The sequence below is a fragment of the Drosophila yakuba genome, chromosome 3L (genome assembly GCF_016746365.2).
Source record: "Drosophila yakuba strain Tai18E2 chromosome 3L, Prin_Dyak_Tai18E2_2.1, whole genome shotgun sequence".
NCBI lineage: Eukaryota > Metazoa > Arthropoda > Insecta > Diptera > Drosophilidae > Drosophila > Drosophila yakuba.
This window is the reverse complement of record NC_052529.2, coordinates 6,764,034-6,780,137: the sequence shown is the minus strand read 5'-3', so window position 1 is coordinate 6,780,137 and position 16,104 is coordinate 6,764,034. Positions and strand designations below refer to the sequence as shown.

At 37.3% G+C, this 16,104-nt stretch overlaps 7 protein-coding genes across 8 annotated transcripts; all 7 read left to right on the top strand.

Moving 5' to 3' along the window:
* The first annotated feature begins 82 nt into the window (after positions 1-82).
* LOC26534941 (larval cuticle protein 65Ag1) lies at positions 83-1,238 on the top strand. The gene is made up of 2 exons (XM_015194345.2): positions 83-864; positions 936-1,238. The coding sequence occupies exons 1-2, from the start codon at positions 758-760 to the stop codon at positions 1,126-1,128; spliced, it is 300 nt and encodes a 99-aa protein (XP_015049831.1). The 5' UTR covers positions 83-757; the 3' UTR covers positions 1,129-1,238.
* A 694-nt stretch (positions 1,239-1,932) lies between these two features.
* LOC26535152 (larval cuticle protein 65Ag1) lies at positions 1,933-2,642 on the top strand. Its single transcript, XM_039373764.2, has 2 exons — positions 1,933-2,351; positions 2,414-2,642. Exons 1-2 carry the CDS (start codon positions 2,149-2,151, stop codon positions 2,610-2,612), a joined length of 402 nt encoding a protein of 133 aa, XP_039229698.1. The 5' UTR covers positions 1,933-2,148; the 3' UTR covers positions 2,613-2,642.
* Positions 2,643-3,714: 1,072 nt separating this feature from the next.
* LOC26534877 (larval cuticle protein 65Ag1) lies at positions 3,715-4,300 on the top strand. Its single transcript, XM_015194343.3, has 2 exons — positions 3,715-3,893; positions 3,955-4,300. The coding sequence occupies exons 1-2, from the start codon at positions 3,772-3,774 to the stop codon at positions 4,151-4,153; spliced, it is 321 nt and encodes a 106-aa protein (XP_015049829.1). The 5' UTR covers positions 3,715-3,771; the 3' UTR covers positions 4,154-4,300.
* A 1,121-nt stretch (positions 4,301-5,421) lies between these two features.
* Positions 5,422-6,022, top strand: LOC26534805 (larval cuticle protein 65Ag1). Its single transcript, XM_015194342.3, has 2 exons — positions 5,422-5,605; positions 5,667-6,022. Exons 1-2 carry the CDS (start codon positions 5,484-5,486, stop codon positions 5,863-5,865), a joined length of 321 nt encoding a protein of 106 aa, XP_015049828.1. The 5' UTR covers positions 5,422-5,483; the 3' UTR covers positions 5,866-6,022.
* Positions 6,023-6,861: 839 nt separating this feature from the next.
* Positions 6,862-7,715, top strand: LOC6533163 (endocuticle structural glycoprotein ABD-5). Its single transcript, XM_002093853.4, has 2 exons — positions 6,862-7,057; positions 7,328-7,715. The coding sequence occupies exons 1-2, from the start codon at positions 6,924-6,926 to the stop codon at positions 7,512-7,514; spliced, it is 321 nt and encodes a 106-aa protein (XP_002093889.1). The 5' UTR covers positions 6,862-6,923; the 3' UTR covers positions 7,515-7,715.
* A 172-nt stretch (positions 7,716-7,887) lies between these two features.
* LOC26535405 (larval cuticle protein 65Ag1) lies at positions 7,888-8,542 on the top strand. The gene is made up of 2 exons (XM_015194341.2): positions 7,888-8,117; positions 8,179-8,542. Exons 1-2 carry the CDS (start codon positions 7,996-7,998, stop codon positions 8,375-8,377), a joined length of 321 nt encoding a protein of 106 aa, XP_015049827.1. The 5' UTR covers positions 7,888-7,995; the 3' UTR covers positions 8,378-8,542.
* Positions 8,543-10,127: 1,585 nt separating this feature from the next.
* On the top strand, positions 10,128-14,666 carry LOC6533162 (protein lethal(3)malignant blood neoplasm 1). Of its 2 annotated transcripts, XM_002093852.3 has the most exons (7): positions 10,128-10,413; positions 10,472-10,580; positions 12,437-12,580; positions 12,962-13,129; positions 13,301-13,696; positions 13,944-14,006; positions 14,088-14,666. In XM_002093852.3, the coding sequence occupies exons 1-7, from the start codon at positions 10,381-10,383 to the stop codon at positions 14,546-14,548; spliced, it is 1,374 nt and encodes a 457-aa protein (XP_002093888.2). In that variant the 5' UTR covers positions 10,128-10,380; the 3' UTR covers positions 14,549-14,666. The 2 variants fall into 2 exon arrangements, with proteins under 2 accessions (XP_002093888.2, XP_039229697.1); XM_039373763.1 differs by lacking the exon at positions 13,301-13,696.
* The last annotated feature ends 1,438 nt before the right edge of the window (positions 14,667-16,104 follow it).

Genomic DNA, 16,104 nt, shown 5'->3' with positions numbered 1-16,104 from the left:
ACGAAGTTTTGAAGGTTAATTTCAGGCGTTGATTTAAATTTCATGCGATGCTAATGAAATTTGGAAGATGCCTTCCAAAAACTAACATACACAGCACACAGAGAGCCAAACGTCGAAATTAATATGCATGAAATAAAAAGCGACAATGATCAAACTAGTTTTCGAATGAAACGATTGGCCGCATTGACCGATCTTCAAGCAAACTCGGCAGCTGACGTCGTTGCCATGCCCAATTTTGAGTTGAACACACTTGGGCTAATGCCTTATTGATTTATATACTTATTGTTAGGCACAGAACTTTTGGCTGGAGTGCTCAAAGAAGTTCTAAATATACTTATGCATGGCGAACTAAACTTTTTGCTATTTTCCTGTAGTTATGTATGTTAAAGCTTATGGTAAGCTTAAGCATGTAGAAGGTTTGCATTTTGAAATTTATCTACGAGTTCTTTCACCTTATTTTCATTGTAAGTGGAGAACTAGCCAATTAGTAGAACTATCTTGCTTACCGACTATTTATTTTAAGTCTTTCAAGTTTGATAAGATGCAAAATATGCAAGTACATTAAATCGAAAACCAGATAAAGCATCAAATTATAGTTTTGCGATTTCAAAAATGCACAACTAAAAAAAATGACATAAATTTGATATGAGATATGCAAGCATTTGTTGTTTGACTGCGTCTTGGATTAGTTTGCAAACTAAGTATAAAAGTGTGCATCCTGCAGACCATCGATATTATTCGTATCAAACTCTTCAACATGAAGTTCCTCATCGTCTTCGTCGCCCTCTTCGCAGTTGCTGCCGCTTCTGAGGCTGAAATTATAAAATTTACTTCCGACGTTGGACCTGAGAGCTTCAACTACGAGTAAGTAGACTGAGGGGTGGCGCCTTCACAGAATGTCGAACTGATGAACTGTTTTCTGACTTTTTTATTAGGTATGCGACCAGTGACAGCCAGTCTGCTAACGCCCAGGGACAATTGCTATACCCTAACACAGATCACGAGTCCCTTTCTGTCCAGGGAGCCTACAAATTCGTTGCTGATGATGGTGTCACCTACGAGGTTCGATACATCGCCGATGAGAACGGATTCCAGCCCCAAGGAGCTCATCTGCCCGTTGCTCCCTAAGCCGTTCGAGGTGGAATATCAGGATTATATTTAATATTGCTTTAATTGCCTTAAACCCTTTTTGGCCGATAGTTTGCAGTGAAGAAGAAAGACTAAATAAACAAAAATAAAAAATATATATAAACAAGATCTGTTTTTCAATATCTTATTTGGGTCACAAAAATTGATCTTTCAAAAAAATGAAATGTTATTTACACAACTTCTACTCATTTTGAAACAATGAATATAAATGGATGATTGGATAACTAAAGTTATTATTTTAAGTGCTTGTAGTTTATTATGCGGTTTATAAGGTGTATATATTTTGATGGCACTCATTAATCTTATCCTCTATTCGATTTTAATAGTAGACGCCTACCGGCCTAATACGATATCTATTAAAAAACATTTATCAATAATGTTTACAAAAAAGAAAATTAAAAATCCCCTTTCCACACCCACACCAATAATGATGGTACTACACGGGTTCTAGTTTCAGTTTTAAATTTTATTTAATTTTATATTTTATTTATATTTAATTAACTAATTAATTAAGGAATTAAGCTTGCCTAAAAATAGTATTAATATTCACTAATACCTAATGATTACACCCAAATTGTTGGGTCATTAACAGATTATTGCTAGATTAAATTATATACCTGGACTCCTTTTCTTACCATCTCTTTAGAATGGTTGGCTGACTAAACCACAGAAATTTATTTTTAATACGGCTTCATTAAAAAAAGGCCGAATTTCTCTCGTTCAAAGTACAATAAAATAAATAAAAACAAATGTAAATAACCAAATGCATCTATAGTTTAAAGCAGTTCAATTAATTTATTATAATAATATTCGCCCACAATTGGAATCTAGCTCTATGGTAATAAAAAATATGAAGCTAGTTTGAGACACATGTCAACGCCCAAAAACATTCACCATTGAGTTTTGAGTAGAGTGCAAAACTGAACTAGTTATCATGCATTTTATGATCATTATGATAATTAGATAAGCGTCACAGTACCCTGCATTTGTTCGCTATTTATGTATAAAAGAGTTGGAAGTGAACTCAATCAATATCATTCGCATCCTGCTCTTCGAGATCAGCACACAAGCCAAAAAATCAACATGAAGTTCCTGATTGTCTTCGTCGCCCTCTTCGCCCTGACCGCCGCCGGCTCTTTTAGCAAGGAAGCTCAGATTGAGAGGCAGTCCTCCGATGTCGGACCCGCAGGCTTTTCCTATGAGTATGTTTTGTGAACTTCAAAAAAAGGATATGTACACTTACTTACCCATTACGCTATATTAGCTTTTCCACCACCGACGGAGTCGCTGCTCAGGCCGCCGGACTGCTGAAGAATGCTGGAACCAAGGATGAGGCCCTCGCTGTCAAGGGTTCCTTCTCCTTTGTGGCCGATGATGGCCAGACCTACACCGTCACCTACGTCGCCGATGAGAACGGATACCAGCCACAGGGTGCCCATCTGCCCGTTGCCCCCACCGCTTAAGCCATCCAAAGAGTTGAAATAAATTGTTTATAAAAGAATACGATTTTGTTTGATTTGAAAAAAGAGAACTACCAAGTTTTTTTGTCAATATTGATTTACTGCAAAATTTGCAGTTATAAGCTAAAAACTAAGTCAAAAAACCTCAATTTACTGGTTAAAGAGAAATTAAACAGTTGAACATTTTCGTTTTGAAGCTCTGACTTAAGTGACTGATCGATGATCGTGCTTTAATCTTTATTTTCATTGACTTACAAATTGTATATTATTATTATGGTATGCATAACTTGTAGAACTAAGCTACAGGATGGGTATCAGCCATAGTTGCATTGGCTTTCGGCTGCATATAAATACTTAAGGGCTAGTCATTATCTAGCTTATTGGCTAGGAAGATTATTTGGTATTACAAAACAAATTTACTGCTTTCTTGTGAACAGTTGATCAATTTTGTTTTATACTCAATTATTTAAATAAATAATATATAATATAATATATTAATAAATAATATTAAATAAACATATTTAATGCAAAATTATACGTAGCTTTTTATTTATTAGATAGAATTGATTCAAAAAATAAATCTTTCATCCAGTGATTAGTTATTTTCCTCATTGAAGTTGTATTAATTATAATTCGAATTCTATAATTGCAGATGAATCGATTGAATAAATGGACTACTGAAATGAACTATAAAATTAGTTAAAGAGCTTTTTCAGACACATTTCAGTGCATGATGTAATGAAATTCATAAATAATATAAAATTAGTATATTTAATGAAAGACAACTATTCATTTAATTTCAACGTAATATAATTTAACTTTCTGCTTTTGAGATTGCAATCTATTAATAAAATTTCCTTATTTCTTGTGTGGATATTAATAACAACCATGTATTTTTGCTAGTAACAACTGGCTTATTGAAACGAATTCGACAAACTATCTGGAATCCGATCATTTGCATTTTGTGTTAGGCTTTTAGCCATTCAGAGTTAACCTGTACTCAATGGTATACATTTTTCACATTATGTTTTGACTAATTCGGATGCCTTTAGCATAATCAAGAGACTGCCCAACTATAAAAGATGTGATCTGGCCAACGGAAAGCATCATTCGTCGCTAACTCTTCGATAACCGCAGATCAAAACGCCAACCAACAATCACCATGAAATTCCTGATTGTCTTCGTCGCCCTCTTCGCCGTGGCTCTGGCTGCTCCTCCACAAAACCAAGAAGCCCAAATCCTGCGGTCCGAGTCTGATGTTGGACCCGATAGCTTCAAATACGAGTAAGTTGACTGTGAGATATGACCCAAAGGGATGCCTAACTGACTTTGACTTCCTTCCCAGCTGGGAGACTTCCGATGGACAGGCTGCTCAAGCTGAGGGTCATCTGAACAACGTTGGAACTGAGAACGAGTCTCTCGCCGTCCATGGATCCTACAGGTTCGTTGCTGACGATGGTGTCACCTACGAGGTTAAATACATCGCCGATGAGAACGGATTCCAGCCCCAGGGTGCCCATCTGCCCGTTGCCCCTGTGGCCTAAGTCGTTCAAAATTGTTAACTAGTTCCCTTTTAATGTCGGTTAATCGGAAAAAGTAAACCCGTTGAGACCGTTTTTTTTATTAAGGAGAACCGAATCTAAGTCAATGAGTCTAAAGTGTTATTAAAGAAAAATAATTTTTATATGAAACAGATTGTTTGTTTTAAAAGGGAATGAAATGTGGAAAATGATTTAGGCAATTCAAAGTCTGTTGCGCTTTAAAATACTTACTTTGTGTGGGATTGCGCATCGAATTTATTTAAATCTCCGGAGTCAAAAACTTTTCAAGATGACTTCTAACTAGCAACAAAAATTATTAAATGTTGAACTCGGACATCTGGAAATATATTTGGTTGTGTTTGTGTTTTCTTGTAAACATGTAAGCAATTCAAAATTATTGAAATACCTTTTTTGACATTTTATGGTCTAAAATAATGGATATTGCTTTTAGAAACTAAACTATGTATATGCATATAGAGAATTATTGATAAATATTAGTAAATTTACCATATATTTCCGCTGTGGGACTCTAGCACGTTAGATATACATTATTTTTAGTTCAAAGCTTCTCCCAATGCTTTTTTTAAATACAAAATTCAAAGCGTACTTGTTTAAAAATAGATCATAACTAATTGTTATATGTAGAAGTTATAAATACTTTTTGCATTGCACTATATTTGAACACTATGTTCTGGGGTGCATATAATCAATATTGAATCACGTTGGTGACAAATAATTAAAACTGGCATTACATCAATATTTCATTAAATGTCAATATATTAGTTTACGTAAGGTAACGATAGACAATGTAGTCAAAATATTTCGATTTTCTGAATTAAATTAATGTGCGAGTTAAATTATATAAATCTCTTCGAGATAATACATAAGGTTTTTCGTTGGTCAATATGTATATATTAAAAAGACTGTTTTTGTATTGGTTAGTTCCTAGAACTTATTCTAAACTGGTATTTTTAAAGGTAAAAGCTTTTCCCACGATTTTCTTATGGTTTAACAGACAGTTTAACAGAAACTATGATAAAAAAGCTGTAAAACAAATGCGAAACTATGCAAACTATATATATATATATATATGAAGATGGTCGATTTACATATCGTATTGGGCTTTTAACGATTCAGCTTTAGGCCGATTTAAATTTCACACATTTATCACATTATGCTTTATAAACTACACGTTTGACTAGTTTGGCCGCGTTGGGCTCGGTCGTCAAAGTTCGGCCATCCATCTATATAAAGGGAGTAACAGCCATCAGAGAGCATCATTCGTCGTGAACTCTTCGATAACCGCAGATCAAAACACCAACCAACAATCACCATGAAATTCCTGATTGTCTTCGTCGCCCTCTTCGCCGTGGCTCTGGCTGCTCCTCCACAAAACCAAGAAGCCCAAATCCTGCGGTCCGAGTCTGATGTTGGACCCGATAGCTTCAAATACGAGTAAGTTGACTGTGAGATATGACCCAAAGGGATGCCTAACTGACTTTGACTTCCTTCCCAGCTGGGAGACTTCCGATGGACAGGCTGCTCAAGCTGAGGGTCATCTGAACAACGTTGGAACTGAGAACGAGTCTCTCGCCGTCCATGGATCCTACAGGTTCGTTGCTGACGATGGTGTCACCTACGAGGTTAAATACATCGCCGATGAGAACGGATTCCAGCCCCAGGGTGCTCATCTGCCCGTTGCCCCTGAGGCCTAAGTGAAATTGTTCACAATTCGAGCAGTTTTATAGCCATACAATCCTTCCCAACTCCTTGTTAATAGCCCCAAACCAACCCCATTCCTGTTTTCGAAGGATGGGAACTAAGTCAACCAACTCCAATTGTTAAATATTAAAAGAAAAATAATTACCTGAATTGTGTGTTTGTTTCCATAAACTTTATACTTAGAATCTGTCAGAATTTAAATCTTAGCTTATGATTAACGTAGGGGAAGGTTGTTGATATATGTAGATATGGGAAAAAGGGAAACTGGTCACTACGAAGTGTAGACTTGACCACTTATACGCCATTCATTTTTGACTGAATGATTAAATGTTTTGTAAAATACTTTGATATTTAAAGAAGATGCTTAGAATATTCCAGGCGTATTGGACTGCTGATTTCTAGTCATATATTTTCTATTAATAATTAATGTACGAGTATATACCAACAGAAATCTTCACAAACAAGCATTGGCTAGGGCTTTTACTTATTCAAACATTAGATAATTATATGAGAAATGACAATGGCAAAATCACAATGCACAATAACAAAGAGTTAGAATACAGAATGTAATGTAACTCGACTAGATGGCATCGTTTAAGCTTGAGTTCGTTTTTTTTTTTATAATATTTTCTACCATTTTAAATACAAATGTTCTCCATTCTTTCTGTTTGTTTCAAACAAAAATGTTCACGATTATCTTAATTGACCAATAAGATTTGAGAATTTAAAGTTGATGGCAAGCTAAGACGTCATTCTGTCTATCAAATGGCTGTCGACAAAGTAATTGCAAACATTACTTCACACTGCACATACCTGCATGCACGATTAGTGCAGGGTACTTAGAGTGTTCATCTGTAATTAAAATGTGTTTTATTGAATGTTTGCATTATAGCTGATTTATTTATTTTTAATTTCTTTTATTATTTTGCATTTTTCGCCGATGAGGACATAATCCGCAGATTTCGTATAAAAGGGCAACACACGATCGCATCGCAGCTCAGTGAAGTGCAGTTGGGTGTGACGGAGACTGTGAAAACTAATTGTTCCCGCAATGCAATCGAACTTAATGTGGCTGGTAGCCTTGATGGCAATTGGCATCTGTTTGGCTTTGCCCGCTGGTGAGGATGCCCAGGCGGAGACCCTCAAACTGGAGAGCGAGAATACTGGCGACAAATATTCCTTTGCGTAGGTATTGCCCAGGAATGATGCGGAAATGGGGAATCATTGCCATTAAGTTTCCCATAATGTGAAGCTAAGATAGTTAGCAATATATTTCAAAGAAATTTTTGATTCATTTTAATGCCAATTTTTATAAATAGAAAAAACACTTAAAAAAAACTATTTTTAAATAGGCAATTGGCTATTTCGACTCGGCTTTTGATACCGATCAGAAATATATGTACTTTATATGTTCTCACAAGTCACCTTCATTGCGTTGCAAACTTTTTTTTCCAGCTATGAGACGAGCAACGGAATCTCACGCACGGAGACAGGAGAGGTAAAACCTGGAGCCGGTGAAGAGGATGGCTCCTTGTCTGTCCAAGGATCGACCAGCTGGTCAGCTCCAGATGGCAAAAAATACGAGATTAGTTTCACGGCCGACGAGACTGGCTACCATCCCAAGTTCAGGCTGGTAGCCTAGGAGATACCGAGATGTAAATTGATTCCGGATTCGAATAATTAAGTTAACTTCATTTATCCAATGTGAAAGATTCGTAGGCTTAGAAGAGTATATAGAAACAAGTTTATATATTTGAAGAAGCTCCCGATTTTAATTGACGTCACAAAGATTGGGTGGATTTTTAGAAATATAATACAAGCTAAATGAATTTGAATAATGAAATATTTATGAACGCGATTCTTTTTAGCCTATAGTGTAATTTAAATTTTATATTAGGCCTTTTAATGCTCCCACTCCAAACGAAAATGAAATCCAAGCCAGACATTTCACATTAACATTGATTTTGCTGATTATGTCTTGTACACGTTTGACTAGTTCGGCCACGCTTTGAATAATCGCCAAGAGTTTGCCATCTATAAAAGGGTTTACGCGGCCCTCCAAAGTTACCATTCGTCGCGAACTCTTCGATAACCGCAGATCAAAACACCAACCAACAATCACCATGAAATTCCTGATTGTCTTCGTCGCCCTCTTCGCCGTGGCTCTGGCTGCTCCTCCACAAAACCAAGATGCCCAAATCCTGCGGTTGGAGTCCGATGTTGGACCCGATAGCTTCAAATACGAGTAAGTTGACTGTGAGATATGACCCAAAGGGATGCCTAACTGACTTTGACTTCCTTCCCAGCTGGGAGACTTCCGATGGACAGGGTGCTCAAGCTGAGGGTCATCTGAACAACGTTGGAACTGAGAACGAGTCTCTCGCCGTCCATGGATCCTACAAATTCGTTGGTGACGATGGTGTCACCTACGAGGTTGCATACATCGCCGATGAGAACGGATTCCAGCCCCAGGGTGCTCATCTGCCCGTTGCCCCTGAGGCCTAAGTGAAGTTGGTTTTACAGTCAGCTGCTTTTAAGCCAGCCAGTCCTACAAAACTCTTTGTTATTCCCAACTTTTACCTACATCCGGTTTTCCTTTTTTAAAGGAAAGAATTCCTAAGTTACAGAACGCAGTTTGTTGAATATTAAAAAAATGTAGATTTTACTATATATGAATTCGTTTTATTGCCAAAGGGGTTTTTGCCGCAAAGGTGGGATGGGAACCAATGTATAAAAAAAAACAAATATTTGTATATAACTAATATAAATTGAACTTTTTTTATTAGAAACTATACTATAACACTACTATAAGGAACACAAATCGCCCAAAACAGTACGCACTTTTGAAAAGTGTATAAATTATATATTTTTTTATATTATCTGATAGTCGAGGAACACGACTATAGCGTTCTGCATTAAAAAAAAAAAGTTCTTGGGCCTTTATAATATCAAATAATATATTTTTGCTCAATTTGTGTTCATTTTTTTATCAGCTTTGTTATCAGCATTAGTAATTAAGGACTGAAGCTAGGATAGTTTATCAAACTAGAACAACTTCTTGTTCTACTTTTTCAGCATAGTAGACTTTGTGGAATTTTTTTTCATTCTTAAATATTTGAAAACTCTTTAGCTTACTTTCAGGCTATAGCTGTACTGCTTGCCCTGTTATCGAATGACTTAGGCAACGAATTCTATATTAAACCTTTGCATACTTTTGAATGCTAACTGCTAATTGCCATTAAGTTCGTGACGCGTCTCTTTCGACTCGCCTCATTTATGCTAGTATTGAAAGACAACAGTTTTTGCAATTAATATGCAAATATTAGCATAGAACATCAGTCATCGCCGAACTTGACAGCAATATTTCAATTACAATTGGCTTCCAGTATCCGGCAGAAGATACGCTGACTGCTGATTACCGATCGATGAAAACAGAGAAGTGTAAACATCTTCCTGATTGCATTCGAATTTGCTCATCAAGCAGGTCAAATGCCTGGCTATTAATTAGATTCAACAAGTTGGATTGCAAATCAATCGGAGTCGATTAATTATTAACAAATAGAAACCGACACGAATTATCTATATAACCCTTTTACCGGTAATTTTGAGGATGTCAATGTTAGGGAATGTCCTCAAATTTCTTGGCGGATATGGATAGTGATTCTAATTAAAAAAATATATATACGCTTCCTTCCTGTTAAATACTTTTCAACTAATCTAAAATACCTATTTATTTTACAAGTAACATCTATAAGTGTTTAAAATTGATCTCACATTTGTATTCCTTTAATTCTTTATTTACCTAAATACAAGAAAGAGAGAATAACAACTTTTGTATGCACTTTAGACCAAATCAACCTGCAAATAAAAAAAATTAAATGAAAAATACACAGGAAGTCTAGAAATAACAGCCAAAAATGCTATTTAACAAAGCCAAAAACGAATTTAGTTTTTGTATAAAAATATAAAAAAACGAGGATGCAAATTACTTAGTATATTGGAACTAGCTGACAGGCAGTTTAAATAATCAAATAAATAACTCTAAAAACTGCATGAAATTTTAAATTATAAGCGCAGGCTTCGCTGACGCTCAAGAGGTGTGATTCGAATTGGCCAATGCTACCAACTCTGCGATCCGACATGGCTAATACACAACGTTGAGAACGCAGAGATTCGCACGCACACTTGGCCAACGAGCAGCGGCAGCAGAGGCGTCCGCCTCTAATGTTTTATAATGTTTACCTAATATTATTAACATTGTCAATTCGCTGCCGAACATCGTGGGGTGTGTTTCATTCTAAGGCGCTTGCTCCGAGCCGATATTCTAGCCGTGAGAAACGCGTCTTTCCGTCCGCTTAAAATCGAAATATATTCATAATCGTGTATTTGTATTAAAATATAAACGCCCGTTTATTTATGCGTTTATTGTGTGAGCACTGACAGTTTAAAATAGGGCGTGAAATAAAATAAATTTTGTGACCGATTTAAATAAATAAGCGATTTCCAAAATGAACCTTAAATTATTAGCGTTTGTTTGTGCTGTAAGTGCTTAAGTATGATACCAAGTTTGATCCCGACATTCATTGAGTTCCTTTCAAGCTGCTCCACCTCGGCACCTTAACCCATGTCCTGTCGGCCGCGAGCACAGTGCGTCCCTACAAGTTCGGCTTCACCATCGACGAGCAGCAGCATCGGGCGGAGAAGAGAGGTGAGAGGTGGTCGGTCGGTCAAGCTGGCTAATGACGCTAATTAAACCATTAGCATATCTCGACTACTGTGCGTCGATTTATTGACACCGAAACCGAAATATGTAAATAGATGATGCGTCATCTCGAGAGTCGTTAGGAGCAGATGCACAAATGCAGCAAAAGCAGCAAATGCAGCCAGCAGGCAGCATTAGCCAAAAAAAGCCATAACTTTTGACTTTTGAGCCGGAGTGCGACTGGCGGCTTGTGCAATGCCACACAATACACGTTTGATGGGTGCACGGTGCACCTGAGCGACAGGTCACCAGCAATTGAAATACCAGCCTCCAATGGCAATTAGCGGAATCTTTACAAACACATTTGGTCGACGTCCATTGTGTATTATCCAAATGGCATGCATGGTCGTTATGATTTTTATTTCTATGCTGAATCGGTGATAAAGTTTTCAGAAAATCGAAAACGAAACGTGGCCGATTAGCATAACATGTAGACTCTCTTCGAATACACAAATGTTTGACTTATTTATGGTTTTTCTTTCTTTGGCTAATGCTAATTTCATAAAGAACAGCCACATTTCAATATTTATAAGTATAACTCTGGCATATAAAATGCCAGAGTTGAGCTTAAAATTTTGGATTACGTTCATATTAACAAACAAATTCAGGAACTCGTTGTGCATGCAAAATGATATTTGTTTGTTGTATAACAATTTAAAGGAGAATGAACGATATCCTAACAAAGCTCTAAAAACGACTTCGGCATCTTTGAAGCATTGTTATTCAAATATTCAAATAATCTATTGATCTAGATCAAATTTTTGAAGTCTAGTTTACGGGGCATTACATTAGAGCTATCATACGTAACTTTAAATTTAATATATACTAAAAATAATTGTATATTATATATTTACTGGTAGTTTAATTTGGGTTGCCGAATTTTTAATATTTCCTAACCAAATACAATTTGAATTTTTAATTGCCTACTTTATGAATCGTAATGTAATTACAAACATCAGATTTTTGAAAAGTGAACGTAAGCTAATTAACTAAAAATTAATTTTTACAAATAGTGTTTCATTCTTTAATTTTAAATAAATTATTTATTGATAATGGGAAAAATCTGTTTCTATTTTATTACCCACTAAAATATATGTTCACTTTATTATTCGTTTTTATTTGTGTTTTATAACCAGAAAACGATATTCTTAATTTATATTGATGCGAGCTTAATAGTTTTCATTATTTAGCCCAGCTCGTTGAACAATTTAAACTCAAACTGATCACAACAAAAGAATAAATTACAATAAAGAATTATTTGCAAACCTCGACGAAATCGATCGAGACAAATGGGAAAGTGACGCGAAGCCAAATTTGAATTAAATATAAAACAAACAAGCGAAAGCCAATTGTTGCAAACCGTTAAAACTTGTTGCCCAGTATTGTGGAAACCTGTTTCCAGCCAAAAAGGCCACAAGCTAGAATTTCGAATGAGAATATTTTGGTGGGTGGCTGGCTGGACAGGATGCTCCGGTGAGAGTCGCACCTCTTTAAGACCATCAAGATGATATTCATATTAATAAATTCATCTTAGCATAGGAATTTTTCTTGCGTAGGCAGGTGCCTAACATATCAATTCAACGCAAAGGGGGTTTGGTGCGGCTGCGGGGGTTTAAGAAACCAGCTCAGAAGTTATGATCGCCATTATCGATACAGTTTATTAGATCTTAATCTTTATGGGCCTGCTTGGGGCTGGTTATCAAACAAATTAAAAATCACATATCGGCGTAAAATTCGCATTCATATTCAAAATGAACATATAATCTTGTTGGCCAAATCTCATCTTGTTCCTCGACTCACAGATGAACGCGGCATCATCATGGGCGAGTTTGGGTTCATCACCGCCGATGGAATCTATCACGTGACGGTTTACGCCACCGACGAGGAGGGCAAATTCCGTATAATCTCCATGAAGAGTTATCCTTATGCGGGTCCAGTTGGTCCAAGTGAGTATTGACTGAGTTCTTAAGCAATTCGGAATATTTAAGTCGAACTGCATCTGACCTATGACAGCAGTAAAAAAATGGTTTTTGCCTGCTAATATTATTTATTAATTCAAGTCATAAACCCGATTGAAATCAGACTTCCATTCAGATGATTTCCTTTAAAGCCATACTGGTTTTTAAGCTACGTAGTGATCTAAATATAGCCGATCGTTTTTGGTTTGATAAGAATAATCTTATAGTGCTTAGTTCAACTTTAAACATAAATTCTTAAATTTAATAAACTTTTTTGGACATTCATGTTATGCTAAGACTTTCTAGAAAGGATTTTCATAAACATATTATTATATTAAAATATTATTCATAATATTTTTTACCTCCCAGAAAATGTTCCTGTGACAACGACCCCGAAGGTCCTGCTCTCTTCAGCTCCGGTGGCTCTGCCCAAGTACAACTTCAACACGGAGGCCTGCTCCGGTTGCTTCCTGAAAAAGTCCCCTCCCAAGACGGAAATTCGCACACTTTCACAGCCATTGGCTCCAGTTCAACCAGGTAAGCCCGATGACTCTTCAGATATCGGCCTGAATGTGCAGTTTCCCTTCCGGGAGTCCATTGCACAGACTGTGGCAAGTCGTCTTGGCTTGCTCCAAGATGCACTGCAAACCTCCAACACAAACACGAATACACCAGACACTAAAAAAATCGAACTTGGTCTCAACTTAGCAATGAACACATACTACACCACAAAGCAAGCTGTAACCGGACATGTTAGCACGCAGACCTCCAATTCGCAATCTCCGAGTGCCAGCACAAAGATCGACTACAATGTGGGCGTGGTCGAGAAGCTTGCACCACCAGTTTATCCGCCATTAAACCTTCAGTTGGACGAGGACGCTATAAGACAAGCTATTACATATGCCAACAGGATACCTGGCCCTGTGGCCTTTACCAATCAGCATGCAACGATTCCACTTGCCAGTAACATCCAATCCGTAGCACAACATCCGAGTGCGGGACTTAAAAACATTAATAGATCGGGAGTTTCCTCTGCGAAAACGGTGGCCAATTCGAAGACAAGACCCACACTCCAACTAAACCCACACCAAACACCTCTTTTGAGTAAGCCAAATCGGGGTACAAATTGTAACATTTTAAATTAATTATAAATGACCGTTATAGTTAAAGCTTAAAGTGTTACAATTTGTAATTGATTCTAACTTTAATTACAAATCTCACTGCTTACTACATATTTAAGCCATCTAGCGGACACATAATGCACTAAGATCCTACACTGCTTACACGATTCCTAAACTATTTTATATGCTGGTCTGTGTCACTACTAAATTACCCTTGGGATTTTTATCAGGTTCAGCAACCACCGCAGGAGTTTCTGGAGTGTCAGCAAATGCACCAACCGGAATTTCTCCCTGTAAGTGCTTTCGAGCGGAAATTATTCTTATAAGCAGGAAAAAAATATATATTAAATATATATGATTATTAAAAAATTTAGCCATCGGTGGAGGTAGTCTCGGTGCAGGAGGTCCTGGCGGAAGAATTGGTTCTGAAAGCGGCCTTGGAGGAGCCTCTGCTGGAGGCAAAGCCTCAGGAATTGGCGGTGGAATTGGATCTGGAAGCGGAGTTGGAGGAGTTGCTAGTGGAAGCAAAGCTTCAGGACTCGGCGGAGGAATCGGGTCTGGCGCTGGAAGTGCATCAAGTGCAACGGGTGATCTGTACAAATTCAAGTACGTCCTGGACTACAATGGACACGAGGAGACCGGCGGTCGCAATGGTGACAAACAGGGTAGCTACTTCGCCATCGGCGAGGATGCAGTGCAGCGGACCATTGAGTACATTGCGAACGAGTTTGGATTCCAGCCCCACGTCAGCTGGCGGAAATTGGACGCCAAGGAGGCGCTTCCCAAGGAGAATTCGCTGAAGCACTACGAGTTTAAATGGTTTACTCAGGAATAGTAGTGATACGGTGATTTTTCGGTGGATCAGTCCAAGGCTAGGCTAGGCACCTTTTTTCCCCATGCTGTACATAACAACTTTTGGTTAATTTCGAATAAATACAACGTTAACAGAAAAATATATTTTCTTTTTTTAAATTGGGTTTTATTTTGTTGAAAGTTTTTGCCTTAAATTAACTAAATTCTTAGAGGGTTTCGGTGTGTGGGCATCGCTGATGTTCGTTTTATATTTGTTTTCGCTTCGGAAAGTTTACATTCAGAATTTAAAATTGTATACACTTAGATCGTTAACGATTAGTTCGCTTTTTGTCGATTTGGTAAATACACATAGTTACACACATTTAAATTTTTATATATATTTTTCTCGTATTATTATAGTTAAACTTGGACTTAAATTTAGAATGTTTTCTTTTTTACACACAAATATATGTAGTATGTCTAGACTTGTGATTAATATGTACTCGTAATTTATTTCAATATTTATTCCGTTTGTAATTTGGTATTTAAAAAATATGTAAGAGTTTTAACTGTACAATCAACTATCACAGTCAACCATCTCAAAACGATAAGTTAAAAAAGAAAGTGTTCAAACCCATGTTCTAAATGTAATTCAATATATAAATCACGTAAACATAAATAAACTACATTACGTTCTAAACATTTTTACACTTAGGCAAATATTTATTTACAAATCGTAAATTGAAGTGAGAATGTGGCAAACTTTTATAGCTAGACATTCACGGTTGTGCTGAACGTTATTTGGAGGATGATATTGTTATTTTGCTATTTACAAATGCTTCCACACACAAAATGCTAACAACAATTGTAGAATTCTAGAACTATTTCAAGTCTTAGCCTGGAAAATGTCTGCATTGAATTTGAGAAAAGAGTCCTTGATACACTAAAAACACTTAGAGTTTGCTTTAGCTGCGAATGCCAACTATCGGTTCAGTTTCTTAATTCTATATTAGTGGAAAGTTAGTTCCTTAGCCCTAGAACAACAACGAATCATTCACTTATTCACTCATTCACTCGCGCACACGTAAAATATTTAGCTGGTTGTAGTTTCTATTCAATGTGGTTAGGGCTTACGGATTTAATTCGCTAAGTACCTATGAATAAAATCCGCTGCAAATACGCTTGCTGCCTGCTTTTTGTTTCGTTTCGATTTTTGTTTGTGTGTTTGGATCTTTTCTGGTGGTTCTGGTTACAAGTTTTGCCATTGCATTTACAGTAAAAACGTGGCCTGCTCGCCGCTCTTCATGTCCAGATAGTCGTACAGTGCCCGCTCGTTGGCCCCATAGTTGCCAGCGTGTCCTGGAAGTCCGGAGTGGGCGGGATGACCGTGATGGTGATACGGTGGCATACTCTCGCCAGCGGGCGTTGCAGCCGGCGGCGAAGGACCCGCGCCCATCGTCAGCCCGAACTTCTCCAAGTGGCATCATTTGAGCAGCGTCGGCAGGCTGCTGTTCATCAGCCGGTTGCCCACTACCAGTGAATTCAGCGTTGAGTTGCCACCGCCCACTCCCACTCCCACACCGACACCCACGCCCATTC

Bases quoted from the DNA above. Each gene is read 5' to 3' on its own strand.
- LOC26534941 (XM_015194345.2), top strand. From the start codon at position 758: ATGAAGTTCCTCATCGTCTTCGTCGCCCTCTTCGCAGTTGCTGCCGCT. The intron at 865-935 runs GTAAGTAGACTG...CTTTTTTATTAG, and splicing joins CCTGAGAGCTTCAACTACGA to GTATGCGACCAGTGACAGCC.
- LOC26535152 (XM_039373764.2), top strand. From the start codon at position 2,149: ATGTATAAAAGAGTTGGAAGTGAACTCAATCAATATCATTCGCATCCT. The intron at 2,352-2,413 runs GTATGTTTTGTG...ACGCTATATTAG, and splicing joins CCCGCAGGCTTTTCCTATGA to CTTTTCCACCACCGACGGAG.
- LOC26534877 (XM_015194343.3), top strand. From the start codon at position 3,772: ATGAAATTCCTGATTGTCTTCGTCGCCCTCTTCGCCGTGGCTCTGGCT. The intron at 3,894-3,954 runs GTAAGTTGACTG...CTTCCTTCCCAG, and splicing joins CCCGATAGCTTCAAATACGA to CTGGGAGACTTCCGATGGAC.
- LOC26534805 (XM_015194342.3), top strand. From the start codon at position 5,484: ATGAAATTCCTGATTGTCTTCGTCGCCCTCTTCGCCGTGGCTCTGGCT. The intron at 5,606-5,666 runs GTAAGTTGACTG...CTTCCTTCCCAG, and splicing joins CCCGATAGCTTCAAATACGA to CTGGGAGACTTCCGATGGAC.
- LOC6533163 (XM_002093853.4), top strand. From the start codon at position 6,924: ATGCAATCGAACTTAATGTGGCTGGTAGCCTTGATGGCAATTGGCATC. The intron at 7,058-7,327 runs GTAGGTATTGCC...TTTTTTTTCCAG, and splicing joins GGCGACAAATATTCCTTTGC to CTATGAGACGAGCAACGGAA.
- LOC26535405 (XM_015194341.2), top strand. From the start codon at position 7,996: ATGAAATTCCTGATTGTCTTCGTCGCCCTCTTCGCCGTGGCTCTGGCT. The intron at 8,118-8,178 runs GTAAGTTGACTG...CTTCCTTCCCAG, and splicing joins CCCGATAGCTTCAAATACGA to CTGGGAGACTTCCGATGGAC.
- LOC6533162 (XM_002093852.3), top strand. From the start codon at position 10,381: ATGAACCTTAAATTATTAGCGTTTGTTTGTGCT. The intron at 13,130-13,300 runs GTAAGCCCGATG...GTCTCAACTTAG, and splicing joins ATTGGCTCCAGTTCAACCAG to CAATGAACACATACTACACC. The intron at 14,007-14,087 runs GTAAGTGCTTTC...TAAAAAATTTAG, and splicing joins ACCAACCGGAATTTCTCCCT to CCATCGGTGGAGGTAGTCTC.